The 27,807-nt window shown below is 36.3% G+C and overlaps 6 protein-coding genes across 14 annotated transcripts in view; 3 read left to right on the top strand and 3 right to left on the bottom strand.

Annotated features, from left to right (window-relative positions):
• The first annotated feature begins 4,760 nt into the window (after positions 1-4,760).
• Positions 4,761-8,048, top strand: LOC101891342 (nuclear hormone receptor HR78). 2 transcript variants are annotated; one of them, XM_005180453.4, is made up of 4 exons: positions 4,761-5,519; positions 5,645-5,950; positions 6,290-6,583; positions 6,644-8,048. In XM_005180453.4, the coding sequence occupies exons 1-4, from the start codon at positions 5,492-5,494 to the stop codon at positions 7,855-7,857; spliced, it is 1,842 nt and encodes a 613-aa protein (XP_005180510.1). In that variant the 5' UTR covers positions 4,761-5,491; the 3' UTR covers positions 7,858-8,048. The 2 variants fall into 2 exon arrangements, with proteins under 2 accessions (XP_005180510.1, XP_005180507.1); XM_005180450.4 differs by having other exon boundaries at positions 5,645-5,956.
• Positions 8,049-8,068: 20 nt separating this feature from the next.
• On the bottom strand, positions 8,069-10,344 carry LOC101891050 (probable aminoacyl tRNA synthase complex-interacting multifunctional protein 2). Of its 2 annotated transcripts, XM_005180448.4 has the most exons (5): positions 10,132-10,344; positions 9,770-9,880; positions 8,937-9,104; positions 8,649-8,877; positions 8,069-8,590 (listed from the first exon to the last, which is right to left on the bottom strand). In XM_005180448.4, exons 1-5 carry the CDS (start codon positions 10,252-10,254, stop codon positions 8,214-8,216), a joined length of 1,008 nt encoding a protein of 335 aa, XP_005180505.1. In that variant the 5' UTR covers positions 10,255-10,344; the 3' UTR covers positions 8,069-8,213. The 2 variants fall into 2 exon arrangements, with proteins under 2 accessions (XP_005180505.1, XP_005180506.1); XM_005180449.4 differs by lacking the exon at positions 9,770-9,880 and having other exon boundaries at positions 10,132-10,343.
• Positions 10,345-11,539: 1,195 nt separating this feature from the next.
• Positions 11,540-14,205, top strand: LOC101890589 (U3 small nucleolar RNA-associated protein 14 homolog A). The gene is made up of 2 exons (XM_005180445.4): positions 11,540-12,026; positions 12,088-14,205. Exons 1-2 carry the CDS (start codon positions 11,625-11,627, stop codon positions 14,128-14,130), a joined length of 2,445 nt encoding a protein of 814 aa, XP_005180502.1. The 5' UTR covers positions 11,540-11,624; the 3' UTR covers positions 14,131-14,205.
• Positions 14,124-17,288, bottom strand: LOC131803082 (uncharacterized). Its single transcript, XM_059124037.1, has 8 exons — positions 16,583-17,288; positions 15,874-16,025; positions 15,613-15,766; positions 15,137-15,535; positions 14,954-15,082; positions 14,741-14,891; positions 14,569-14,675; positions 14,124-14,509 (listed from the first exon to the last, which is right to left on the bottom strand). The coding sequence occupies exons 1-8, from the start codon at positions 17,172-17,174 to the stop codon at positions 14,214-14,216; spliced, it is 1,980 nt and encodes a 659-aa protein (XP_058980020.1). The 5' UTR covers positions 17,175-17,288; the 3' UTR covers positions 14,124-14,213.
• Positions 17,289-18,553: 1,265 nt separating this feature from the next.
• Positions 18,554-20,157, top strand: LOC131803083 (phosducin-like protein). Its single transcript, XM_059124038.1, has 4 exons — positions 18,554-18,688; positions 18,786-18,880; positions 18,957-19,798; positions 19,856-20,157. Exons 2-3 carry the CDS (start codon positions 18,817-18,819, stop codon positions 19,736-19,738), a joined length of 846 nt encoding a protein of 281 aa, XP_058980021.1. The 5' UTR covers positions 18,554-18,688; positions 18,786-18,816; the 3' UTR covers positions 19,739-19,798; positions 19,856-20,157.
• Positions 20,158-21,591: 1,434 nt separating this feature from the next.
• The window catches only part of LOC101889804 (rho GTPase-activating protein 20), a 37,824-nt gene continuing 31,608 nt past the window's right edge, over positions 21,592-27,807 (bottom strand). For 2 of the 7 annotated variants that reach the window (XM_020035695.2, XM_011292947.3), the window contains exon 6: positions 23,932-26,254. In XM_020035695.2, the coding sequence (XP_019891254.1) occupies positions 24,509-26,254 (1,746 nt within the window). In that variant the 3' untranslated portion in view covers positions 23,932-24,508. The other 5 variants (XM_020035696.2, XM_020035697.2, XM_059124036.1 and 2 more) reach the window with 5 other exon arrangements.

Here is a 27,807-nt window from a genome sequence, read left to right as displayed (position 1 = left end):
ATTAACACGAATATTGCACGCAAAAAATACAAGGAACAAATCTCTGCCAAATGGGAGGAGGTACAGGACAAACACATACGCAAATCCATGAGAACGCCCCCTTTTGACATCCCACACATATGTGGTGTTTTTTATGCCAATGTTCATGAGAAGCCATAGGCAAATACTAATTGTGTCCCATATGCGTAGAGGTATGGTCGGAAACCTAAAGCGTTTATTGCCAGGATTTGCAAACAATCTTTAATAAAATTACAAAACAACAGTACAAAAAACAACACAAAAGAAAAACACATGATGATAATTTAGGGGAGAGAAAAATTCAGCAAAATTCCAAACACCAAGGGTAGCTAGGTGTTGGCAGCGCTTAAAAGAAATTATGATTTCTTGGCATTTGTTATTTTTTTAGCCCAGATATTGTCTGCTTTCTTTTCCACCCCTCCCCGCTATAAACATAAAACGATGGTGTGGAACGAATAACCACAAAATGTACATTTAAGTAGCTAATAAAGATTTTTTTGCCCTTTTTCGTTGTTGTTTTTTGTTTTGCCGTCTCTTATGTTGTCATAATTACAAGTATCTTTTTTCTTGCCACAAGTATCATCGTCGTCGTCTCTAGCCGGGTGCTTGCTTTGTGGCATAATCCCATTACAATGACTTGGTGTTCTTTTTTTTTGTTGAGGGGAAATTCTTACCACTTGCCGGCATTTAATTTTAGCTGGTGTTATCTTTTAAAAAAAGGAATGGGCTACAACAAGAATTTGAGGAACATGATTTGTCTGATTTAAAAATTCAAGATGTCCTAAAAAACGAATACATTTTTTGTAGGAGACCCTTATCCGGACAACGTTTTCCTACAGAAAACTATGTATGGCTAATGTTTCCCATTGTTTTCGATTAGAAAATGATATCCTGATGAGGGATTTCGAAAGAAAACGCCATGCGTATAAATTTTTCCTACAGAAATCGTCATGCTCATAAATAAATTCCATATAAAATGTCATAGAAGGAATTCTTACAGAAAATCCAATCGGATATATTTTTCTGTCCTAACTTCAAGTTCTAGCAATGACGGCTATGCAACTGTAATGACACCACTTTTAACAGAGATCCAGTGAAAAACTTCATCGTTATAAACTTCAACTCTGTTATAAATCTAAATCTCTGTTATTATCCAACGTCTTTAATTCTTAATTCCTTACTATTGCTCTCTGAGAAACTTAATGTTATATTCGCACTCTCTCGCTTTCTCTTATGTTAAGGTACGTTTACATAGACGTATTCTTCAACTTCAACCCAATTAATTAAAATAACTGATATACAGGGTGAGATAAAAAAAAACTGCAACAAAGTCAAACGCCATAAATTTTACATTTATTTAAGTTTTATCGAATGAAAGCAAAACAAGTCTGAAATAGCATCACAATTTTAGAATAAGTTTAAATTTGTTCGAATTGGTACCCTTTGACACGAATTATGGCCCTCAAACTTCTAATGAAACAGTTCCACGCCACCCGAATGTTGCTCTGCGATATTTTGGCCCATTCCCGCCAAAGCGCTTGCTTGAGGTGATCGACACTTTGATATTTTTTAGTGCCAACCTTGCTTTCCAAAAAAGTCCCGACACAATAGTCCAACGGATTGGTATCCGAGGATTTTTGCGGCCATTGTGAGCTGGAAATGAAGCGTGAACCTCATTTTGTAACCATTCTTGGGTGGCAGGTGCTGAGTGCGATTGTTCTGATCCCTGTTGAAATGTCCAAGGTCTGCGGCTAAATTTTTTGTGTGCCCAAGGCTTTAATACGCCCTCCAGAATAATTTCGCAATAATATTCGGCATTTATTCTGATGCCACGGTCGATTAATGCGAACGGAGAGCGACCATCGGATGTTATGACAGCCCATACTATCACCATGGCCGGCGCTTGAGGTCAGGCGGCCAACCGAAGGTGCACATTTTCAGCTGACCTCTTTGAACATGATCATTTTGTTTGTTTACAAACTGCTGTACAACGAATGCTTTCTCATCGGAGAAAACCAAATTCGGCAGTTCACCACATTCGGCCAAGCGAAGCAGCTCTTTTGAGTCTATTTTCTTTCTGTTGCGGTGTAAGTTCTAGTACTTTTTGGAATTTGGGTTTACTCCGAGCTCAGTTTTCAATATTTGTCGAATGGAATGTTGCGATATGTTCAGTTTACGAGTCATTTTTCGGCCATTGCGACGCGGGCTTCGATCAAGTCGCTTCTTTACTTTTCGAACCATTTTCGCTGATATTGCTGTTTTCTTTCGTCCACTTCCTTGACGTCGGGCTACGCTACCAGTATCACGTTAACGAGCAATGATACGAGACACAAAAGATTTATTCACATTTAAATGCTGGAGTGCGATAGTCACTTGAGGTTTTCCAGCCAAATATAAAGAAATCACACTATCACGCTTGAATTTCATCACGAATAACTTTTTTTCTGGAAAATTCTCACCAAAATGCTTTTGTACGCTTGTAAACAATATAATGAGCTGTCACTGGAATAATTTTAACAGCTATCGGACGAGTGGCTTAGAAATGACAGCACTCTGAAATTGGTTGCAGTTTCTTCATCTCTCCCTGTATATACAGTATTTGGTAAAAAATTTTATACAATTGTACAATTTTGAAAGGATAACCACTAGCCAAGGTGGTGAAGAGCTAACCCATTACCTCACCCATGACAGCAACAATAAAAGCAATAATCCAGTGAAAACCATTACAAAATTCAATTGTGTTCATTGCTTTTTTATCTGTCGTTAACTTTTTTGTTGTTGTATCTCACATTTCAACAATCACGATTACATTGCGAACAATAGGCAATGACAAGTAGAGGTATACGGCCAGGATGTGCAAAAGCAAAAAATGAACTAAAAAAATTGAAATCACCATAACAACCACCTGAAACAAATGTCCGCCAGAGTCAGCTGCCTGACAGTCCGAGTGAAGTTCACTTAAGCAATGTGTTTTGCATATTAAATACTCCCGTTTGGTCATTACGAAGCGAGGCTGCTGCACCCGACTGACAGCATCATTAAAAAAATGCAATCAGTGTAGACCAGCTTCAAGTCATGTTCCAACGCAGCACATTTCTCTTACTTCCGTTTCCTGGTAAAACATAAAAAAAACACTCAACAACAATGAGAAAATTATGCTAACCTGGAATACAAAATACATTTTATTACTCTACACTAGTCCTTGGTTAACCCGCATTCCTTTAATTTGAACTTTTCTTTGTAGAAAAATCTTGCTCCAAATCTCACTTCTTCAACTTCTGTGATGAAACATCAGAAGTACAGCAACGTCATGTGGGTTTATGTTCTGATTTTAAAAAAGGACTTTTCCCCAGCAACCAGAATGCAAAATTACTCTCCATGTCACCTGTAGGTTTGTGCAAGTGTGTGGTCACACGTGCTTTAAATAACCTACTCTCCTTTACCCATCCACGTGAACATAATTGTCCACTCCTTTTTTTAACAAATTCCTGTGGCATTCAATGAAAAATTGTTTTTATCAATTTGATGTCCTCTCTTAACCACTTACAACACTTAAACAAGTGACGGAAAATTGTCATGTTTGTGTGCATGTCCTGTTGGACAATTAGTGGGACAGTGGCTGACACTCTTTTAGTATTCCATGTACATCGTGTACATCTCTTCCGCCATACGGTGCTTTCGAATGAGGGGAGTGGAGGGTGGTAGAAGCAATGCAATTTTTTCATATTTCAAAATTTTAAATTTACTTCAGCTATGTTCCAGCCGAAGGTTGTTCCAATATTCATTTCTACAAAATGTTATTAAATGAATAACGTGGAGATTGCATTTAATTGCAAATCATTGACGCATAAAATTTTAATTGTATTTTAAGTAACGGTTGATTTGATGTCACCCACAGAGGAGACACCGTGCAGTGAAATGGCCTACAAGACCATGTACATTTTATTGCAGGAAATAAATGGTGTTGGCACACATAGCAATGGTTCGATTTAAGTGTGTCACATAAATATTTATTTATTTATTTATTATTTTTTTAATAAGAAAGCGAAATTTACTCTAATCTCCGATTGTGAAAAAACAAATGTAAGACATCAGACCATATTGATGGATTATATTCCAATTGTATTGATCCTTCTCTTGGCAATCTCTGTGTTAAACATCAGCAAATGTTTACAATTTATGCTTGAAATCTAACGGTATGTTAAAGATAATAATAATAAAAATTTTCCTTTGATATTGCATAATCAATTATCCCAATATTATCCCAATGAGAAAACATTTTTAATTTCAGTTTCAACTTTTTGGAAGCATCGCCATCTATATGTCACAAATAGTTAAAAGTTTTGTAATAACCGTCACAGAGTTGCATTACATAGAAAAGGCATATGCCAGAGTGTTAAAGCAACGCCGTCCCAACAAAGTCTTTCAACTCTGCAACGTCAATGGTGGCGGGAAAATCACTCGGCTCCGTTCTATGGTAAGACTTCATCGTCCCAACTACGCCTTGCAGATATTATGTATTGCCTTTTTTTATCGTTTTTTCCCATTTTTTTTATTTATTTATTTATCATTTCGATCGTTTTTAGCAATACTTGCTTCAATTTTAATCCAACCTTCAAAAACTCACAGCTGTTGCTTTTGTTTTGATTTTGACGTTTATCAATCGTTTTGCCTTGTTCTTGGATTCATATTTCACGCCGATGTTTTTCTAACCGCAACTCTGTATTCACAGACCATCTGTCTCTCTCTCTCATCATTCTTGGCTGAGAGTGTGGTGGCGTTAGTACGTCTTTATCCCATTTAATTGGAAATTAAAACCTACAAATATCTCTCTTCCTATTAGGAGGAGGTAAATTATTCTAGCTGGAACTAGAAATACCAACAAATACAGTACAAAGAAAACATCTAACCAGAAATATAAATAATTCAGTGTTCATTTAAAAGGAAAAGGTGCATCGTCTGCCTTCTTTTAACAAGTGATTGACCTCGAGGTAAAGTCAACAACAGAAGTAGCAGCAGCAAAAGCAGCGAGACACATAAAGACAAATAACATCAGAAACATCATCATCGCCAACCCAAAACCAAGTGAAGCAACAATTTTTGTATTGTTTTTCGAGAGACTCGGATGTCGTTGTGTTAGTGTGTCTAGTTAGAAAAGAAGTAGTCTATGCTAGCTTCTAGTGTGAAGTGATGTACTGAACTAGAAAACAAGTGCTTCTGGCTTTACTTGACTGCATAGGAATTAACTTGACTGGTGTTGTTGAGCTGCGTTCGGAACGGAGGGAAACGAAAAAGGTCAAGAATTTTTATAGAACAACAACAGCAATACCACCGCAGCGTGGAGAGAGAGCGGAATCAAGAATCAGAGTAAGAAGTGTCGTCTTACCCCCACAAACTGAACAAAGCAATCAAAAGAGTAAGGGGACCGAGCAAAAGGTGTGCGGCGACGGGGCGACATTATAAAGCTCCGACAATGGGCACAAGTGGTTTTCAAGCTGAAGGTGAGGCTCAAGGCTATTGTAGTCACATTCATGTTACTCTACACATCATTCTTAGAAGTACTTGCTGCTACCTGTTATCGTTGTTTTTTGTTCTTTTTTTTTTTTTGTTGATTCCATTTTTGCAGAAAAATATTTTGTGAATCATCCCACGTCAACTCATGGAGTTGGGCCTGGTTCTGTAGCTGGCGGTTCATCAACGTCAGTGCCCACCAACATGAATGTGGAGCTGTGTTTGGTTTGCGGCGATCGGGCCTCGGGACGACATTATGGAGCTATCAGTTGTGAGGGATGTAAGGGATTCTTCAAGCGATCGATACGCAAACAATTGGGCTACCAGTGTCGCGGAGCAATGAACTGCGAGGTCACCAAGCACCATCGTAATCGTTGCCAGTTCTGCAGATTGCAGAAATGTCTGGCCAGCGGCATGAGAAGTGATTGTAATTTTCATTTAATAATGTCGACAAACATCCTAACACAAATTCAAAAAGAAATCTATACTTTGGCTATGACTAACCACAGACATCCTCCTTTTGGTTACCAAGCTCACCCATATTCATCACATCTGTGCATTCTTCAAAATCATTACACACAAACATATACCCACATACATACATCCACATAAACGGGAACTGAAATTCTAAATGTGAATGTCAGCAAATTTTGCGGCAATCCAGTTTTTCTGCATGCTCATTTCTTCATAGGAAATACCTGTTGCTTTCGAGATTTTTATCATTGTTTTTGTTTTATTTCCATTTGTTTGAAATCTCTAGCTGTACAGCATGAACGGAAACCAATTATTGACAAAAAGGATCCTATGTCATCGGCCTCCACTAGTCAAGGATTGCCAGTGTCTGCAGGTGGAAGTGGCTCGACTGCATCGTCAATGAAATCAAATTCTAGTCCACAATTCCATCAGAGATCGAAATTGTCACCTTTGTTCAATCACAATTTAAATGCAGCTGCAGCAGCATCAAATGCAGCCGCTGCGGCGGCTTTCTCTTCATCTGCGGCTGCCGGGATATTCCCAATGGGGTTAAATTTTGCCGAACTAACACAAACATTAAGTAAGTACAATCTAATAATTTTGAAACTATTTTAAAATATCCATCCCTGTACGTCTCTAGTGCTGGCAACCCAACAACAGCAGCAACAACAAGCTCAACAGCAGCAGCAGCAACAACAACTGTCCAGTCAATCGTCTACCAGTTCCAACAAGCACATGAGCTATTCGCCAGAGCCTAAAAATCAAATTGAAGAGACCAAGGATGACGATGATGATGCCTTCGACAATTCAACCACAATGTGCTTGCAAAATCTCTCCAACAACAATAATCAAAACATCAACTTTAATCTTGACGCCCTAACACCAAATCCTGCAACAGTTGGTTTTATTCAGACAGCCCTAGACAAGAGGGTCATTGAAAAGGCATTGCAGCTTCTGCAGCCCATAAAACAACAATTAGACAATATGTCAACTGGAGGAAATGGGTTGTCCATCAAAAATGAACTTAACGAAGACGATGATATGGGTGATCAAAGTAGCAACGAGGACGATTTCAATGACACCATGGACATGGATGAGGGTGGAGCTGAGTTCTTGGCCAACGAAGCAATTTTTGAGAATGATTTGATATCTTCCAACTATGCCAGTTTCAACTTACAAACGCCGGCTTTGGTATCCTCCTACTTCAATGTCCACTATGTGTGTGAGTCCGGTTCGCGCATTATCTTCCTCACAATTGTTTGGCTGCGCAAGGTGCCAGCTTTCATGGAATTATCACAACGTGCTCAAATAACATTACTACGGTCGGCCTGGCCCGCATTGCTGGCAATCAGTGTGGCCCAAGTTCGTAACCTCTCCCAGCGTACCATAATAAGCACCTTGATTACCAATGTTCGTCAATTGGCCAATGAGAAAATCGAGCCACAGAAGATAAAGAAACTAAGTGAACACATTGCTCGTCTAAATTCGTTCATACAAAGCATTCAGTCATTGGAGTGCAGCGATATGGAATATGCCTTTTTGCGTTTAGCCTGTCTATTCAATGGCCACTGTTTTGTGAAACGCAAGGATCAGAATTTACGCTCCTTTGTACAGCGCGTGCAGCAATACAGTCTCACTAGTCTAAGAAAGCTGATAATGTCCCAAGAAATACCCGCCTACGAAGCGGACGAACGTTTCAATAACATCGTTCTCAACCTTTTGCCGTTGAGTGCCTTAGAGTCGGAAGCAATAGAAGAATTGTTCTTTTCAAACTTGGTGGGTCAAGTGCAAATCGACAATATGCTACCCTACATCGTAACATTGAGTAATAGCATAGGCAGTTTGAACTGTTAAGCGAACTTGTGTTTCGCCTTATTGTTTTCCGTTTTTTTTTTCTTTTTTTACATTACTAGACTGAACACATATATGAATTATTGATGATAATAAACGTGAGAAGCTCACAACCTTAGATGTAGAGAAGTAGATTTAAAGTTTCTTTTCAAAAAACAACAAAAGTTAAGTTAATAAAGAGAAAAATCTTTTTTTTGTAATTTTACCAAATGCATTCGTTTTTTCCTTACCTTGTGGACCTTGAGGTGGACACTTGGTAAGTTTCAATTTATTTTCGTCAATTTGAATTTGCTTATCTCTCGGCTTCGTGATTGTATTCTTAAACTAAATTGTGTGTTTGTTTGAGTGTGCGAATTTTCTTAAATCAAAGTAAACTTGGCGGCACGTTTACGCCATTCAAGTAATGCGGGAGTTAAATCTTTGTCGGCTATTGCAGGCATACGACGTAAGGAACTGTGGACTCCAATATCGGCAATGGACATTTTGTCTCCACCGAAATATTGTTGTTTTTGCAGGCGGATGTTTAGAATGCGAATGATATTGGCTCTGGCCTTGGGAGTATTGCAACGCAACAGTTGATAGCATATGTCCAGCACTGCATCAATTTCATTGCAAAGGGGGGAATCTTCGTAGCGGTACTCGGCTGGGCCAACACGTCCCAAATATCGAATGATGTTCACCTCACCATAAATGGGAACATACATGGTGGGTGAGCTGATCATTTCTGTGTGTTCGCCTGTAACAAAAGAATACTGTAAATATGTTTCACATTCAAAGAGTTGAGATAAACATACAGTTTTTCCATATGAGTGTTACATTGACTTTGGGTTTGCTGGGATCAACTTTTACTCTCTTTAGGGCCTCTTCAAAGGCTTTAGCCTCTTTGCCAATGTCACTCATGGTGGAATGGGTAAACGTTTTAACATCAATGGTAAACAAATCCTTCCAGGCATTTTTCATGGCAAGTAAAGCGTAGGGTATGAAATTTGGATGTCCATTTATGACAACATCATGCAACGGTTCCTGTTGATCAAATTTCATTAATACATATTACTCCCTTTCTTTTGCAACCTTAAACATACCTCTCTGAGACCACCATTGTTGGAGGATATATAGCTAGTTGCCTGGCTGCCCTTTTGACACAAACCCAATGTTGAACGAATTCCGGCCAATTGCTTTTTCAGTTCCTCCAACTGAAGCATTACCTTTTCCTGGCGTTTAACCACTGTTTGAGCATCATCACAAGAGACCTATTGTGAGTAGATATAAACAAAAATTGCAATAAATTCAAGGCATAAAATAAAAATTGATAACTTTTTAGGTTAGTTTTCAGCAAATGAATGAATGTAAAGCACCAATAGACCTCCGAACTCATTTCTCTTTAGCTAGCTATGTTCTGCGGAAACGAAAACTGCCAACACAAACTATATGGTTACACACTGAACACTTGATAGAGACTGCGGCCGAGAAATGAGCAAAAGAGGCAACCACTTTATATGGTGTTGGGCTGATGAATGAAAGCATAATTAAATGAATGGCGAAGAGAATTAGTGTTTTACAACTTTAACAGAGAGAAATTATGTTATTAACAGAGCAGATGGTGAGCTGTATGTACTGAGGTATGTCATCCCCTTTTGCCCTTGTGGCGTAGACGAAAACATATGATTTGGATTGTGCATCAATTGGTTAGTGAATTATGTCTGGTCTACCAAGTCCCTGGGGAGGCAGAGTTTAGTTAGAATGTTAGCCTTTAATACCCAAGATTCTACAAATAAGCTATGCCCACCTATGTGGATACAATAGAATGCCAAATCTAATGAGGTGCAGTATTAGACGACGATGTATACAATTTTGTTTGTCAGTTGGTTGGTTAGTGAGATCATAAATATATATTAGGTAAATTCCATAAAATAACCTTGAGAATCTGTTGTATCTGAGCACCCAATTTATCCAAATCAAGGGGACAACACGTGCTAACAGTGCCAGTGGTTGCCGCTGTGGTCGCACCAAAGAATTTCAAGAAGCCCTTCAAGAATGGTACAAACGTGAGATGATTAATATGGCAGGTAATAATGGCAATAGTAATAGTGTTATAATTTTCAAGAACTATGGCTAAAATGAAAATTGTAGTTACGTTTTCGTGAATAAGGAAATATAAAACTATTGCTACATGAGAATGATATCCAGGCTTTTGAAATAGGGAGACAGAATTTGTCTCATTAGTGCATGAGGAGGCAGGCCGCGACATGACAGCCCCGAGTTCTACAACATTCTTACCTCTGTCACTTTCTTGGGATTGGTCTTGTCTCCCACGATGGCTGTATTCAAATTTTTCATTTCGTACATGCACTTGGGGACAGTTATGTCAAATTGAGGAAGCAGAGTCTTTAGTTCATACATTTTCTGCCTTTGATTATTAATTGTTTTAACTTTTCTCAGCAAATTCAACGAAACTATTCACGTTTGCAAAAATATAGAGATGACAATCAATCGATTTCGATAGTTTCTTTTAATGTAAATCGATTGATCGCTCCATATAATCGAATCATAGGCATTTATAAGGTGTATTCGTGAATGTATTGGCTATATCAAATGTAATTTCGTACATTCACTTGGGGACAGTTATGTCAAATTGAGGAAGCAGAGTCTTTAGTTCATACATTTTCTGCCTTTGATTATTAATTGTTTTAACTTTTCTCAGCAAATTCAACGAAACTATTCACGTTTGCAAAAATATAGAGATGACAATCAATCGATTTCGATAGTTTCTTTTAATGTAAATCGATTGATCGCTCCATATAATCGAATCATAGGCATTTATAAGGTGTATTCGTGAATGTATTGGCTATAGCAAATGTAATTTCGTACATTCACTTGGGGACAGTTATGTCAAATTGAGGAAGCAGAGTCTTTAGTTCATACATTTTCTGCCTTTGATTATTAATTGTTTTAACTTTTCTCAGCAAATTCAACGAAACTATTCACGTTTGCAAAAATATAGAGATGGCAATCAATCGATTTCGATAGTTTCTTTTAATGTAAATCGATTGATCGCTCCATATAATCGAATCATAGGCATTTATAAGGTGTATTCGTGAATGTATTGGCTATATCAAATGTACTGTCATTTTGATAACACATGTTTGTAACCAATCTGCGTACCATGCCTGAGGAAACAAAACAAAAAATAAATGAAAAAACTTTCCAAAGAAAATCTCAAGAGTGTGATTTATAATATTTGGATTTTGAAGGTTTTGAATCGAATTTCATTATAAGATAATAGGAATCCATCTTTCAAAACCAATTAAATTAATGGAAAACAAAACCGGGAACACAATTAGTAAAACGCCTAATTTGTATTATTGTTTTCCGTTAGAACCCATAAATAGACTCCCTACACTCTCACAAGAGCAAAAAGGTACATAAGGTGTTCACTTACACTTTACTACTTTTTTTCAAACTTTTACAATTTTTTAAAAAACCAATTGCCAATTCCTGTCGTCACCCGTCAATTATTTTCTTAAGCGAAAATAGGATTTTGAATCCCTACAAACTTAGACGTTTACGATCTTTAGAACCCTACTTCAACTTGGTTGTTTGTTTTGATTACAACATTTATCCTCAATTCTGCTTTGTTTGTAGCTTCTTTTTAACGGCGATACTTTTCTTAAAAGAGTCTTTGTAGTCTGTGTGTGTCAATCGGACGTTATTTACCACGTGAAGCATTGTTAAAATCGAATTAATTCAATCAACAATTTAACAACCAAAACATGAGTGACGACGAGGAACAAATCAACCCAAAATCCCACAAACAATTGCTGCAGGCTATCAGCAGTTTGGGAAAGACGCAACATATACGGAAATCAACACGTGATGAACCAAAATTGGTTCAGGATGAATTTCAGTTGGTCAAGGGTTTGGCTGTTGTCTCCAAACCCAAGGCTCAGCCAGTAGCCATCAATGATTTGGTTCAAGTCTTGAAAGGTAATAAAAAGCTATTGGAGACGGGAAAAGAACTCAAGAAAACTGTCACTACAAAGAAGGTATTGGAGAAACCTTTGGAGAAGCCAGCTGCTGAGCGTATCAAGAGAACCATTGGTTATGAAAATGTTAAGGCAAAGCTGGCCAAATGGGATGCGGTGGTGGCATCAAATAGATCAGCGGAAACACAAGTAAGTTATAGAAGCTTTAGAAGATGTCACAAATGTATACTAATATTATCTTGCCTCCCAGGTATTTCCTCTGAAATCAGAGACGATTTATGTCAACACCTCTTTGCGTCGTAAACCCTTGGAGCAAAGTGTTAAAACCGACCTGATGTTACAAATGGAAGAATTGGAGAATAAATATGCCAAAATGAAACGTGAACATTTGGGCGACACTCAAGATCCTGCCGAATTGGAAAAACAAGAACAACAATTGCTGCAAAAGAAATTAACCAAGGAAGAACTGATAGCCAAGCGAAAGGAGTTGGCTTATTTGAAAATGCGTGAGGCTCAGAAGTCAGTAAAGGCTCGCCTGCAAAAGAAAATCAAATCCAAGAAATACCACAAACTGCTTAAGAAACAAAAAATGCAGGAACAAATCAAACAGTTTGAGCTATTGCAGAAAACTAACCCCGAAGCTGCCATGGAAAAACTCAACGCATTGGAAAAATCCCGTGTTCTGGAACGGGCCAGCTTGAGGCATAAGAACACTGGCACTTGGGCAAAGAATCTACAAATACGGGCCAAATATGATAAGGATGTGCGTAAGGATTTGTCAGAGCAATTACAAATAAGTCGAGAGCTGACACAAAAGGTCAAGGATGAAGACTCCGATCAAGAAATGCCGGAGGAAAAGAAAGAGGAACTAGATGAAGATGATCCCGAGTATGATCCTTTCAATCCGTGGACCACTGTGGGCAAAAAAGACAAGGCAAATGCAACTGAACAGGGTGAATCTAATTGGCGTAAATACTGGCTAGAACGCAATGATAATGAAAAAATGCTTGAAGAGTACAAGCGGTTGTTGAATGAGGAGCAGGGAGAAGAAGAGGAGGAGCAGGATCAGGACGAGGAGGAGAAGGAAGATGTTGCCAAAAATGAAGAGGGACCCTTAGAAGATAAAGACCAAAATGAGAGCGACCAGGAAAAAGATGCCGCTGTACCCAAAAAGAAAGCTAAAGGGGATACTAAAGCTCCTACTAAATCCCTGAAAAGAAAAAAGGAAAAGAAGCCTGATATTAAACCTAAACCAAATAAAAATCAAAAACTGGAAAATGGTTGGCTGGTAGAAGAAATTGATCCGGTTGCTGTCAAGTCGATTGATGACATATTTGATGCCCAAGAAGACAGGATTAGAGAGAAATTACAAAAGAAATTAGATATAATCAATGAAAAGGGCAAGAAATTAAAAGAGAGCAAGAAGGATAAGAAGAAGTCTTCCAAAGGACGCGATCCATTGAAGAACTTGAAGGATTTATCCTTTAAGAATAAAGCAGTACGTCCCGAAATCGATGAGGAACTGAAAAATGAGTTAGATGAAAAGGCGGATGAATCGGTGAAAATAAATGAAACCCTCGACAAAGCAATGTCAACGAAGTCCAATGATACAACAGAAACAAAGAGCACGGATACATCTACGGTCACAGACACAATAGATCCGACTAAACTGGCAACGGTGAAACTCAAGCAACATGGAATTGGTTTTGGTTCCGTCAGCGAGGCGATGGGCGATGTTGACATGGCTGATGAGGATGATGATCCCATTGCCGACCAACAAATGACAATTGCCCAGGCCTTTGAGGATGATGATATTATTGCCGATTTTAGCCGTGACAAAACAAAAGACTCCGAACTCAAAGATGCAGAAATACAACTTTCAATGCCCGGCTGGGGCTCGTGGGCTGGAGCGGGTATTTCCAAAGAACAAATGGAGAGAAGAAACAAACGCCTGCTACTCAAACTGGCCCCTGAGGAAAAACGAAAAGACGAGAACAAAGAAGGTGTATACATTAATGAAAATGTCAATAAAAAACTTCGAAATCACTTGGTATCCGATGTTCCCTTCCCATTCACCTCCCTGAAGGATTACGAGGCCAGTATAAGAGCGCCGCTGGGACGTAACTTTGTGACCGAAACTGCCTTCCGGTTGCTGACACGTCCCTCGGTCATAACACAGAAGGGAAAAATTATCGAGCCCATGGATGAGAGTGAGTTGATTAAACCTGCACGAAAGTTGCGAAATCCTGTGGATATACGCATCGCTAAAATGGCGGCTGAAGCCAAGTCGTAGAAATTTGTTAATAGGAAATTATTTTAAATTTGTAGTACATACATAATATAAAAATGTATATTTGAAATAAATATTCAATTTTTTTATTGTAAAACAAAGCTGTAATAGTTTTTAAACATGAACGGGGCCTCATCGTCGGAAATGAAATTTCTTTCGGGTTTAAATGAAGAGAATAAATTCTCCGAAGGTTTCTCCAATAATTTCATGTCGCGATTACTTTCCTCCAGGAAACGTTCCAAATCCAATGGAGATTCATATTCGGTGTAGGCTGTAACAACTATGGGTACATGTAGTTTGGCTGCAGCACTAATGGTTTCGGGCCAGGTATCCTCCATGTTGAAGCCGGTGGAACGATATAGACCGGCATTGAAGAAACATACTGCAATGGAATGGACATTTTAAAAAATGTCTTTTAAAAACATTTGTATGGCTCATTACCTAAATTTGGTGTTAAAAATCGTTTGGAGCGACAATAGTCATGATAAATATTTGCCTCAAAGAAGTATTTAACTGTGCGTTGATTCTTCTGACACACTTTGCAGCATCTGGAAGGAAATTAGGTTTTATTTTTAATTTGAAATAATTGACAAAAATGTTTAAAGGTTCTCACTTGGTCTTTTGTAGTTGTTCAAAAGATATGTTATTGGGATTCAGTTCGGGTCCCACAAAGACCACATGCAACGTTTTGACCATGGGTGTAATGTGCAAGAAGAACTGTTCCCATTTGTGCAAAATATCTACTTCAAACTCAATTTCAGCGCCTTAAAATAGAAGGAACCAATATTTATGAAATCTAGTTGGGATAGTCCGCCGAGATACCAACCTATTAAGTGTATTGTCAGTTCTTCGTGTTTGTTCAGTTGTTGAGTCAATTTCAATGCATACCAGGCCGTTAAAGGAGCTGTGGAAATCTGGGTCAAGGCAGCAAATTCACAACTGTTTTCAGGTAAATCTAATGGAATATGGAATTAGAATAGAACGTACGGTTTTGGAATGATTCCCTTACCAATATTCAACTTCTTAAAAATCTCCCTGGTTGTGTTGCACACCAATGGTGTGTCCTTTAAAATTTTACTTGGCAGCGATGGATCTAAACGTCCGAATTTCTCCTGTTGCATTACTAATTCCTTAAATAGCTGATAAAATCTACACCATTTATCATGGTCAGCGACAAGGTGCAAAGGTTCCGTGCAATATGCCACCATGCCACAGTTGGGACAATCGGTTAGTCCCTCAAATTTGCGACATTTCGCATTTATGCACAGCCGTGGAAATAGTAGGACTTCTTGTTCGGTGGCCGTCAATGGTCTTTGCAAAATTTCCGAAACTTTGCGGATCACAATAATGCGATAGGAACGAAATTGATCCGGTGTCATGTCGGAGCATTTGGCAAAAATGTGACCGCCTGCAAAAAAGGGAAGATATTATTTTGCAAATTTATAACCACAGTCGGATGAGGAGCATAGGAGTTTAATACCTTACCAGACACATCCGCTGCCGCCACTTGTTGTAAAGCCGAACATAATTGACGATGTTCCACATCATTTTGCATGTGATCGATGTTGCAATAATATGTCATATGGCATTTTGAACATTCAATCAATTGCTCTATTTTGCATAAATCACATTTGCAAAGCTGTGGAAAGACAAGCGTATAAAATATTTCATTTTGGCTCATCATCATTTGTTTTCAAGTATGTATGCATGTGTGTTTGTATGTCTGGCATGTTTGTGTGCACTTACATTGCATAGGCCGACAAGAAAATATTTTCTTGGTTTATAAATATATTCAACGTATTCCTCATCATCATCGCTAGATTCGATATCTGTCATTGGCTTTTGATCCAATAGTTTTTTGAGGTTTTCCATTAAAGTATTTGGCAGATTTTCATCACCTAAAGGAAGAGTAGGCATTCAGATGGGCTTTCTTTTTTTTGGTGGTTAGTGGTTTTCATGATTAAGATAGTAAATATATCTTGATTCAATATTATTTTAGGTATCAGGGTGTAAGGGAAACATATTTTATTTATACAGGAATGAAACAGGATCCTTATAAGTTCAATCAATTCTAATTAGAAAAATTAAAATTAATTGTTAATGGAAATATGTTGGGTTTGGGAATTTTTGAATTTGTAGGCAACAAAAGAGATAATTTAAATCTCTCATATCCGTTTTCTTCTAATATAGAAATATTGGCGCACAAATATTGTTTTAGAAGTTTGCACGAAGTGATTCAAATTTAATTCTCTCTGTCCTGACAAAATTCCATTCATTCCAATAAGATCAAGGCGAAAAAGGAATATATTAATAAAAAAATATCCTGCAGATGTGGAAATATACTAACCAAGCTTAAAATCTAAAGGGAATCGTGTGTTGATTGCCTAATATTAAATTTTACCGCTTCCAATAGATCTTTTTTTCTCAGTTAAAGACTTAGAGAAGTATTACTTACCATCAGACATCATTGCTTCCATTTTCTTTTGTAAATTCTGAATAAATGCACTTTTCTCAGTTTTATTTTCCGGCAAGTTTTCTTTCTCTTTACTTTTCTCTTTTGGTTTTTGATTAACTTTGGGATTTTTCTCGCCAGTTTCCGGTACCGGTTTGTTGTTATTATTCGATGCCGCGTTTTTAGAACCACTTTTATACGGTTTAGTTTCCGGTGTTTTCTCTTTCACTTTCGATTTTTGATTATCTCTTTGCGTTTCCTTTTCCTTTGGTGTTTGGCCACTTGAGGGTACATTTCCTTGAGTTTTTAATATTTTTTCATGCATTTTACGATGTATTGTGGTTACTGCATCTAGTTCATGGGAGGCATCTTCAGTTGGTTCGGATTCATCTTCCAAACCAGGCATATCTTCATCATCCTCATCATCACTAACATTTTCCTCTTTCGAATTCAAATTTTGGGTCGGTTCTATGTTCTCCTCCAGGGGTAAGGATTCTTCTTCTTGTGATTGTTGATCACCTTGTAAAGCCAGCAAACGGTTGGCTTTATTACGTGGCCTATTACGGATTCTAGGTTTTTTCTTGTTGGGTTTCATTGTTTCTTTCTTTTTAATTATATAATAAAAAGTATATCGGTTAATGGTCCGCCCGCCAACCTATAGTACTTGTATCAACTGTAGTACACCAGCAAATGTGTGTGCTTCGAATTCGCAATAGCAAAAGAATTGTAATTTTAGTTCATTGTTTAGCCCAACAGTTTTAGAATTGGCTAGTGGCCATAACATGAAAAGTGAAAATCAGAAAGCAATGCAAAACAAGAATGAGATTTGTTTTTGCTAATTATATGCGACAGAATTTTATCCCGGCCACAGCGCAGCCTAACGAACGCTATCCTCGGCAGTCAAATGGAATAGAATCAAACTAAAATAAAATGGTTTGTATTTATTTTGCACTGAAAGTGTCTACCGGCGGCTATGACTGTGATCTTGAAAAGAACACACACACACCATCAAACACTCAAATGGATGAATTTCGCAAGGAATGTACTCGACAATTAATCAATTGTCATTATGTTTTCCATTAAGACTTTTATATGCAGATGGGGAGTGGATGGAATTGCTAGCATTTTAAAATTTGAAGTGAACTTTGATTTTATTTCACTGAAATGACGTCGATAGGACGTCAATTGCCCTACAACGTGAAGAAAACTCATACACTTAAAAGAGTACAGTAATGTTCTTTGTTGTTTGGTCCATGTTGACCAATGTTTGCAAATACTGAAAATGAAAGGTCTTCAACATGTGGATAATAACTTTACAATTTGTAACTTCACAAGCTCAGTCCTAGTACCGAAACTAAATCGAATCTCCACACACACACGAGAAAACCATTAAGACCATTCTCTCTGAATTCTACGAGATATTATGTTTGGTATATTGGTGGATCTGCGACCATATAATATAATCTTCTTCTAATGGTAGCATAGGCTGAAATTGCACCAAACATTAAAAGATTTCAACTGCCTTGTCCCTTTACATTCAAAGTGGTAAATTGCAACAGTAGTAAAGGTGTAAACACGGCCCTTCTTTCGCATTTTGCTTCTATTTTGGGAACGGGTAATATGTTTCAAGAATTTAAGAATTGTGTGCAAAGAATCATGGCTAACATGTTTCTCATTTCTTTATAGATCTTTGAAGGTATATTTTTAAATGCATTTTAAATTTGAATAAGTTGTTTCCGTTATTCATCTTTGGGTCTCTTTGAAGCCGTTTTTACATCCAATTATTTTATCTACATTAGCGATAACGATATTTTAAATCAATTATCGATAGCCCCGTTGCTTGCTTTTCAATCTTGTTTGTTTGTTTTCTTCTTCTTCTTTTACACTTATTTGTTTTACTCATTCCTCTTTGTTTTTGGTTTCTTGTTTATGCACCAAAAACGGCGGCGGGTTTTTAATAGAAACTCTGAGATCTACTTCGCTCTCACCAGCTCTCTCTTCATTTTTGTTTTATAATATCGATAACAAAACCTATCAATCGATACTGGCTTCTAAAATAAAAACTAAAGTATCGATACTGTCAATAATTGTTTGCCTGCTCTTGTTGGAGTATGTATTTATATTCTTCTTTAATTTAATTAACAATTGTTCCATTAATCCCAATTATATCTACTATATGTTTATCTTTTATGATTCCCGAAAATAGAACAGAAATTCCATAAATTGACTTGTGAAAAATGGCTACCTTGGAAGATAAATTAATGGGAGAAAAGCTTGAATATTATTGTTCAAGCAGTGAAGGTGTGTATTATTGCATTATATATTTTAAAAAATGGAAAATATGTGTATGGTAAACACAATATTTATTTTTAACCAGGTGAATATGAACCAGATGATGATGATGCCGATGAAAAGGGAGGTGCCCGGGCCGCTCAAGGTCCCCAGGCATTCATTGATCCCGATGTATGCCCTCCACCCCCCGCAGCGGGGTATCGTTCTATGGGCTCCACCAATACCGGGCCCAAAGGTGTTGTGGAAGACTGGCAACGATTCAAACAGCTGCAGGCGGAACGTCGCGAAGAAAGCGATAGGCAGCGCATTGAATTGGCCAAGAAATTAACGATGACTACTGCCACAGCCCAAGAGGAGGAGGAACGAAAGAAACAGGAAGAATTGGAAGCTGAATTTGCCGAATTAATGTCCGAGGACTTTCTGCAGCAGTATCAAAAACAACGCATGGCCGAAATGATGCGCCAATGTGGTCATAGCCAAAATTTTGGCAAAGTTATGAATCTCAACTCCCATGAAGAGTTTCTCAATTGCGTGGAAAAGGAGAACAAACACACAACCATTATAATACACATTTATGACAAATCTGTTTCAGCATGTGGCACTTTGAACAAATGCCTGGATACCCTGGCCACCGAATATCCCACAGTGAAATTTGCCAAGATTTGTAGTTCAGTGGCGGGCATGAGTCGAGATTTCCGTCAAAAAGGTCTGCCGGCTTTGTTGGTGTACAAAGCACAGGCTGTTATTGGCAATTTCGTAAGAGTAACGGATGATTTGTCCGATGATTTCTTCCCTTCGGATGTGGAAAGTTTCCTTATTGAGAATGGCATTTTGGTGGATAAAAATCTCTATAATCTGGGGCAATAACAGGCGATAACGAATGTATGCTGTGGACAAACGACTTAACTAAACAAAATATATACCTATGTAAGTTTGTGTATTCTGTCGAAATCCGATTAGTTAATGAAAATTATCTCATTTTAGTATGCGTGTTCATAATTGATGTTGTTCACCAACCCCCCTCCCTCTCTAACATGGCCATGGAATCCCACTGATGATAACGTACCTAATGAGATTGCCAGAGCCAATATATTTATATCTCAAATGCCTAGTATTATATAATACAATTTTTATATTTAGAACTTTAGGGAATTTTAGTAATATTTATTCCAAAACCAAATGGAACTTGAACTTAATTTTCTGCAAATGTATTTTGTGCATAAAGTAAAAAACCATATTTATTTAAATAAAGCAATGCATGTGTGTATGTATAATGTTACAAGCTATATTACTGCAGTTTTATTTTCTTGGCGATTTGAATCATCGGACAATAGTTGTGGTTTTGGTGTTGTCAATCAAGAAATAATCATGTAGAAGCGGAAAATAAGATATGGAATCGAACACTTGTTCTAAATGCAGGGGTAAACGTAGAATTCGTTATCTGTATTATGGCACAATTACCAAGGTAATCTCATGCAATCACACGATTACAATTTGATGTAGCATTTTATGAATCCTCGTCTTTAAATATTTATAAGTCTAATCGATCACTTGCTCTAGATCACTCCGAGGATTCACGGACCTGCTTCTTGTCCATTATGATAGTTTTAAAAGTATATAATAATAAACCTGTACAAATTAGCTTATTTGCCAACTGTCTAGTTTTAGAACCTTACAAGTCGTTATGGCTGTTACCACTGTCCATAGACAAGATTGGGCCCGATAAAACTTAAAGTTTCAGGACTAAAATCTGCCATACCATCAGAGAATTTAAATACTTACATTCTTAGAAATGTTAAATCATGTTGAGTGTTTATATTAACTTCTTAGAGACAAATAAAATATTCACTTTTTTTGTAATTTATATGTTTTCTAACATTTATTATCATTTTCTTTTTTTTCATATATAATTCAAATATATATTTTACTAATATAATGATTCATTCATTTTGTTTTTCTTCTTGACAATATTTTTAATAATAATAAATATAAAATATATTTACGACGTACATATATATATGTAAATAGTAGTTGTTATTTAATATAGATTTTCAATAATTTAATAATATTTAATAGTAAAAAATATCGTATGTATATTAAAGTATAATACAAAAGAGAGTATATTACAAAAAAGACTGAAGGAAAACTAATCTCTGCTTACATTGTAAAGAAAACTACTTTAAAAATTAATAACAACCCATTGTTATTTGAAAATTTATTAACAAAAGAAGTAGATACACAAGTTATTACTTCCTTTCAAGGGTGATTTTGTTTCGGCATAGCTTAAATAAAATAAATTCTATTTAAAAATCTAAAAATTATTTGAACTTTTTTTAAACTAATTTTAAAAAAATATTCTTTTTTTATTCTTTATAACAACTAAGTGTTATTGGTGTTCAATTTTCTTGAAGTTAGTTGTTTTTTAGCTTCTATATTTAGAAAATTACATTTAAACTCTTTTATATTGGAAAATATAGTTTATGTACAAAAAAGAGATTTTAATAAAAATAAATTTGATCAAAAATAAACATTTTATCAATATTTTTGAATGATTACAATTGTAAGCTAATGACCCGATGATTGTAATGCCCACTTATTTCTTCCGCCCATTTAAGGTACATTTCCAGTACGGAGTGCGGGCATACATGAATGTAATTTGATCAACCAATTTGACGGCGGGTTTTTTTTATGACCTTGCATTCCAAAAGCTAGACTTTTAAATCGTCTTTATTTTGAAATGCTGTAATGTTTATATTTTTGGCATTCTTTTAATATTTTTTGTTTATTTTACATTTAAGACAACATATATTAGCAGGTCGAATTGTTTTTATTTTCGTTTTCTTGGACTACAACTCTAGAATTTTTTTGTTATCAATACATTTAAGTTATTAAAAGAAACGACAAATTTCTAATAAATGCGTATTTATTGGAATTGAAATAAAATTATATATATTTTTATATATCGTTCAGTAAATTATGTTCGGAATTCGTTTTCATTTTCAGTAAATTACTAGGATTGTTTTAGAATTGATACCATTGGTTTTACGGTTTATGTTTGTTTTGGTTAAGGATATGCTAAAAAAAGTCAAAGGAAACAAGGAAAGTTATTTTAAAAAGTCTTTCGGTTTTCGGTTTTTATAACTTAAGTAGTTGAAGAACATACAATCACAACTAGGGGTAGTTGTAGTAACAAACATTTAGTAGTTATTTTTTGCACATGTTTTTTTAATTTCTTAGATATTTAGCTGCCTCGTTTTATATTTTTAATAACACGTGTGAAATATTTTATGATGTTTATTAGTCAAAGATCCACATAGATTTTTCAAGCTGACAATCAAATGTTGTTCCTTTTTTCATTCATTTCGTTTGAGAGGAGATTCCCCAAATACGGACTATGTGGTAAGGAAACCATACCTTGACTTTGTCTCACAATCTCCTCAACACAATTACAAAATTTCAAATGCTTTACAAATTTTAGTTTCTCCATTGGGTAACGAGCAACAATAAATGCCATAATGTACATAAAATTACTATAAAAAAATAGCACAACATGACTGTGACTAGCCTCTAAAAACAAATATTCCACATTCCTTGTAATATTTCAGGCAATTTGTTTCACTTTTCAAAAGGTCAGGTTACATTTCATTCATAACCCTAAAAAGTGGGAAAATAAAGTTGGACATTCTTAACCGTTTGACTGCATCACCATGACATTTACGTTTACACTTCCAAGTAATATTATTAACCTTTTAATCCTATACCCTAATAGATAAATGTATAGTGTTTTTCGTTTAAAAAAATTATGCACATATATAACTTAAAATCAGACTTGTTTTTTGTTTTATTTTTTTTTTACCATAAGTTAGAAGTTTACTTTTCTTTTTTTCTGAAAGAAGGTATATAAGAGTAATCTAAAATATTTATAAGAGTATGGTATGGTATGTACAAACTATTATTTCGGGCGTTTTTTGTTTTGTTTTTTCTTTTCTACTGGGGAGAAATCTTCGCATTAAACTCGTGGAGCCTTGAAGGTAAGTGTTGCAGTGGTATTAGAATCCATTGAGGAACTGCAGCACTCACTGCCCGCAGCCAGAGCATCGGATGTGGAGCTGCTACCCATTAAAAAGCCACCCGCTGTTGAAACAGGCCTTGGGCTGGTACTTGCTGGGCCATTGTTGTTGGAAGAGGATGAGGAGGATGTACAGCTATTATTGCCCACTTGCTTTTCTTTGTGGCGTCGCAAAGAAGATCGTAGAGGATATTGCCGGGGTATGTTGGCACCTAAGAGTATGCGTCTGGTCGAGGGTCTGCGCACGGGATACTGCACCGATTCGGCACTGTTACTCAAACGGATGTTGCCAACTTTTTGTTATTCATTTTTAATTTGTCGTCGTCGTCATCGTCATGGTGAGGTGAGGGCATTTTTATTTACAAGGTATTCAGAGTTTTTTGTTTTATTTATATATTTTGTTTTTGTTTTATTTTTGTGGTTTTGGAATTCGGTACACAACACAAATTAACCAAAATTGAGTTGCACAATGTAAAGAAGAACAACGAATAAGGATTAAAGAAAAAAGAAAACAAGAAAAGAAAGAAAGTTACATTTGAGTTGGTTGGTTAAAGCTGATTTTAGACATCTCTTCCGAAATAGGTTGGTGGTGGTAAGGGACACACTTAGGTGTTGTCTACTGTGATACGTATGTTTGGTGGGTGGGTTGGTTTGAATGTATTGTATTGAAATTATCTGTTGATCGTTCGTCAAATGCTAGGCTGTCAGTCTACTATACATGAATGTGTGTGGGGTTTGGGGGGTCATGGGGATCATGAACAACAACATTTGGAGTTGAAGGATTTTGTTTTTGGGTTAATACACAACAATCACAGTATTTCTATTTACCAGAAAAGAAAGAAGGAGAAGAAACATAAAATACACAACATTTTTGTTGTACTCAACTCAAATACATATTGAAAGCTAATTAAAGAAATGAAACAAAAGAAAGCTTGAGCCTGGGTGGGGTATAAAAAGGCACGCACAATATTTGGTAATGAAAACAAATTAGTTGTTGAAAATAATTACACATATATTTGAGCAATTTGTTTAAAATCGTTTACGGGTTATTAAATACATAAATTAAACAAATAAATTAATTTAGATGATTTAAAGCACTAGTTAAATTACAAAATTATAATAAAATTAATTATAAAACATATAAAAAAAGAGTTGTTCTAGATGTGTACAAACATATAATATGACAATCTGTTAGTATATTTAAGACATGGATATGGGTGTGGGGGTGAGCGTTACATGTTGATTCATACCGCCCCTTTTTTTGATTCAATACTAAAAAGGTTCCAATTTTTTTCTTGTCTTGTCATATGATCCATTCAAATTTGACAAAAAATCGTCTTAAATAATTATATATTCAAGTCATCATTCGATTTTGATTTTATACTAGAACAACTTTAAAATGAAAAATCCATAATTAAATAATAAAAAAAAAACTTAAAATCCTTAAAAACACTTCATTTTTTAATTAAAAAAGACAATACACAAAAAAAATAATTTTAAAAATAAAGAAAACAAAAAACGTTACACACCTAAAACAGTGTTGTGTTGTCAGATTTTTTTTAATATTTTTAAAACAAAAAATCTAAAACATTAAATACAATACTAACAAAATTACTATTCGACGAACTACTGCTGTTGCTAAGACCGGCATTGCTGGCACTGGCGCCGCCCACAGCAACACCACCACTTCCACCACTACCGCCACCAATGCGACCGGACGATGATGAGGAACGTGATTCAAAAAGTGAAGAATTTCTTGAATTACGGCCACTCGTAAAGTGGCCACGATTGGCTGAGGCCATGGGTGCCTGCAGGCTGGCATTAAACGATTGATATAGGGATGAAGAATTCGAGTTTACACGTTGGCGTCTCAGGCCCTGTGTTTGGCGTTGAAGACGCCGTCGTTGTTGCATCATGGGCGTAGAGTGGCGATACGATGACACACCTGACACATAGTCGTGCTCATCTAATGAGGGAGGTGCGGCATTGGTGCTGGTAGTGTGGTTAATGGTGGTGCATGTGGTGTTGGTCAGATTAGCATTGCTGGAGTTTCTCAACGACAACTCATCATCATCACTATCACTTGCATTATGCCTTTCCACATCGCGCAGACTGTGATATAATAGTTTTGATGCCAGAGTCGAGGTTGAGCAGCAAGGCAGTTCATCATCATCAACATCATCATGATGATGGTGATAGTCTTTTGTGTCACCACAGTTGACATCTAAGTATGATTTATGATTGCTTAATAGGGATTCGGTAGAATAATATTGAGACATATGGCGTTGATGATGATTATTATTATTGTTGCTGGGGAAATAAGCATGCAGATGTTGTTGTTGCTGTTGCTGTTGCTGTGATAATGGTTTATTAAATGATAATGATGATACCGATGATGGTGATGGCTGTTTTGGCCGCAGGGACTTTAAAGTCATGTCCCTGCTGCAATTGTTGTTACTGTTGTTGTTGCCCATGGTTTTTTGCATTAAATTGAAATGTTGTTGTTGGCGTTGGTTTAGTAGTATATAGTCATTATTGTTGTTTTCTTTGTTGCTGTTGCTGTTATGCATGTAATAATTGTTTTCTGATGTAGTGGTAGTGTTGGATGTGGTAGTAGTAGTAGTTGTAGTTGTAGTAGAGTTAGGAGAAATTAAAATGTCAGTATCATCAAAATCATATATACCATAGTTTGTATCCAAATACAGGACTGCTCCTCCTCCTCCGCCGCCAGCCACCGCCAATGTGTGTGGCTTTAGTTGATGCTGCTGATGACTTGCCGCTGCCATGGCCTGTTGTGTTGCCTGCTGCTGGTGCATGCTGCTGGAATGTGTTGTGGCTGATGCCTGCGCGCTGTTGTTGGTGCCTTGATTCTGAAACGCACTGCCACCATGGCCATGGTGGTAATAAGAGTCATCGGTGTCCATCATAAAGTCTGGAGCCAAATGGAAACTCTGCCTTTGTCCAGCTTGTAGGAGATGATGACGTGACGGGTGGTGGTGCTGTTGTTGTTGCTGCTGCTGTTGTTTATAATATAAATACAGTGAGGTGTTGACAGCCTCAGCATGGCCCGTGGGGCCACCAGAGCTAATTGCCGTGCGATTATGAACATCGGCCAAATCAACACGTCGCATGTCTCTGGTACTGCCACCACCCAAGTAACTGCCCGATGCCGTCATATCATTTTCGCCTCCATGTACCGTTAAATAGCAATTGCTACATGTATTGTTGGCCATGCACAGAACATCGTCGTCATCTTTTGGACCCAAAAACCACTCAGAACGTGTGCGCATGCGTGCCGTTTGTCGTTCATGGACCTGCCAGCCATTGTTGAAAGGTGTTTTGTAGTTGCAGAGAAAAGAAATGATTCGTTTTTGGTTTTTATTTTTTGGATGGGGTTTTGTTTTTCAGATTTCCAAACACATCACATCGTTTTACAAAGGTAGAAGAGGTAGGTGGGAAGAAAAACACATCCGTTGTCATAGCATGATGGAGAGTAGTTTGTTTTTTGTTTGATGTTGTTTGTTGTGTTTTTTTTTAAAGGTTATTGATCGATATTTTGATTTGTTTCAAAAAAAGACATACAAAAGATCGGGAAGATATTTTTTGTGTGGTGTTTGTCAACCAAAAGAATAACATAAAATAAAAAAAGAAACATAAACAAACATGTTAAGATTTATTATTGTACAACTTTTGATTTAAACTGTTAGTTAAGTAGCTGTTTAAAGGCAAACCAAATGAAATAAACGGGGGTGCACGAAAACAGGTCTAAAAGCAAATGCACAACATCGGAATAATGATCAAAAAGGTGGTGAGAGTGGCGGGTGGTGGTGGTGGTAGTGCTTTTTGTTTTCTTACTAAATTAACGTAATCAAGAAAGAAGTGAAGGGTAGATGCTGGTGGTTATAAAGGACACAGGCTAGGGCAATGAAAAAGCTGCAAACGTGGTTTAAAACACAATAAACGACAAGAAGGAAACTCAAATGAAAGTTGAAATCTTGGCCAATCATATGAAACTGGTAACAAGAGTCTTGGATGGAAATAAATTTTGAATTGTGATAATACATGAGACATGAATGATTTTCACTCGAACTTAAATAAGAAACTTCGAACGAATTAACAATACAATTACAATTGGTTGGGAAATTTCAAATTTAAAAGAGTTTTAAAATAAATAACAGTAACTATTTTCAGCATTATTACTAGACTGGCATACAATAGTAAAAATTAACCCAAATAAAATGGAAACCTAAATAATTTCACAAATTTAGCTGAGTAGAACAATATCGCTGTTGTGTAATATAATCGTACTAAAAACAAGCAAATTATTTCAAAAGAATTCATTAACGCAAACTCAAATATTCTTCTATGTCTCCACAAATGTATTTTCTAAAATTTTCATTCTTTGCTCTGCGATCCAAAAAAAAAAAAAAAAACGTCGCTATTGTTTTAACAGCCAATTTCATTGATTAGTCGGAGGAAAGTGATTAAGTATTCAAAGAGTACTTTGGAAAAGTGGTGAATTTTAAAATTATACAACAACAAAAGAAATTAAGCCAAATAATACAAATTAAGAAAATAAAACTAAAAAAGAAGAGAAATTAAAACATATTTTTGCTTTTTTTTTGGGATGAAACAAGGAAAAAAACAAATTTTATTTAAAAAAATAATAAATTCTTAAAATTATTATTAAAAAATTGTAGGTTTATTTATTATATTTAAATTAGTTTCATATCTAAAGCTAAAAATTAGTGGATTCAATTTGCAATAAATAAATGTTTTAAATATATACACAAATGTTTTTTTTTTTACATTAAGGCTAGCCTTTGCAGCTTTGGAAAATCAAATCAAATTAAAGTAAACACTTTGA

This window comes from Musca domestica, unplaced genomic scaffold, assembly GCF_030504385.1.
Source record: "Musca domestica strain aabys unplaced genomic scaffold, Musca_domestica.polishedcontigs.V.1.1 27, whole genome shotgun sequence".
NCBI classification, from domain to species: Eukaryota; Metazoa; Arthropoda; class Insecta; order Diptera; family Muscidae; genus Musca; species Musca domestica.
The sequence above is the reverse complement of the archived record's forward strand: the minus strand, read 5'-3'. Positions and strand labels throughout refer to the sequence as shown.

Excerpts from the sequence above, each read along its gene's own strand:
- LOC101891342 (XM_005180450.4), top strand. The coding sequence starts at position 5,492 with ATGGGCACAAGTGGTTTTCAAGCTGAAG. Across the intron at positions 5,520-5,644 it reads AAGTGGTTTTCAAGCTGAAG|AAAAATATTTTGTGAATCAT; the intron begins GTGAGGCTCAAG and ends CCATTTTTGCAG. Across the intron at positions 6,584-6,643 it reads CGAACTAACACAAACATTAA|TGCTGGCAACCCAACAACAG; the intron begins GTAAGTACAATC and ends GTACGTCTCTAG.
- LOC101891050 (XM_005180448.4), bottom strand. The coding sequence starts at position 10,254 with ATGTATGAACTAAAGACTCTGCTTCCTCAATTTGACATAACTGTCCCC. Across the intron at positions 8,878-8,936 it reads ACAATGGTGGTCTCAGAGAG|GAACCGTTGCATGATGTTGT; the intron begins GTATGTTTAAGG and ends TTTGATCAACAG. Across the intron at positions 8,591-8,648 it reads AACACTCATATGGAAAAACT|GCGAACACACAGAAATGATC; the intron begins GTATGTTTATCT and ends CTTTTGTTACAG.
- LOC101890589 (XM_005180445.4), top strand. The coding sequence starts at position 11,625 with ATGAGTGACGACGAGGAACAAATCAACCCAAAATCCCACAAACAATTG. Across the intron at positions 12,027-12,087 it reads ATAGATCAGCGGAAACACAA|GTATTTCCTCTGAAATCAGA; the intron begins GTAAGTTATAGA and ends CTTGCCTCCCAG.
- LOC131803082 (XM_059124037.1), bottom strand. The coding sequence starts at position 17,174 with ATGAAACCCAACAAGAAAAAACCTAGAATCCGTAATAGGCCACGTAAT. Across the intron at positions 16,026-16,582 it reads GGAAGCAATGATGTCTGATG|GTGATGAAAATCTGCCAAAT; the intron begins GTAAGTAATACT and ends CTCTTCCTTTAG. Across the intron at positions 15,767-15,873 it reads TTCTTGTCGGCCTATGCAAT|CTTTGCAAATGTGATTTATG; the intron begins GTAAGTGCACAC and ends GTCTTTCCACAG.
- LOC131803083 (XM_059124038.1), top strand. The coding sequence starts at position 18,817 with ATGGCTACCTTGGAAGATAAATTAATGGGAGAAAAGCTTGAATATTAT. Across the intron at positions 18,881-18,956 it reads TTATTGTTCAAGCAGTGAAG|GTGAATATGAACCAGATGAT; the intron begins GTGTGTATTATT and ends ATTTTTAACCAG.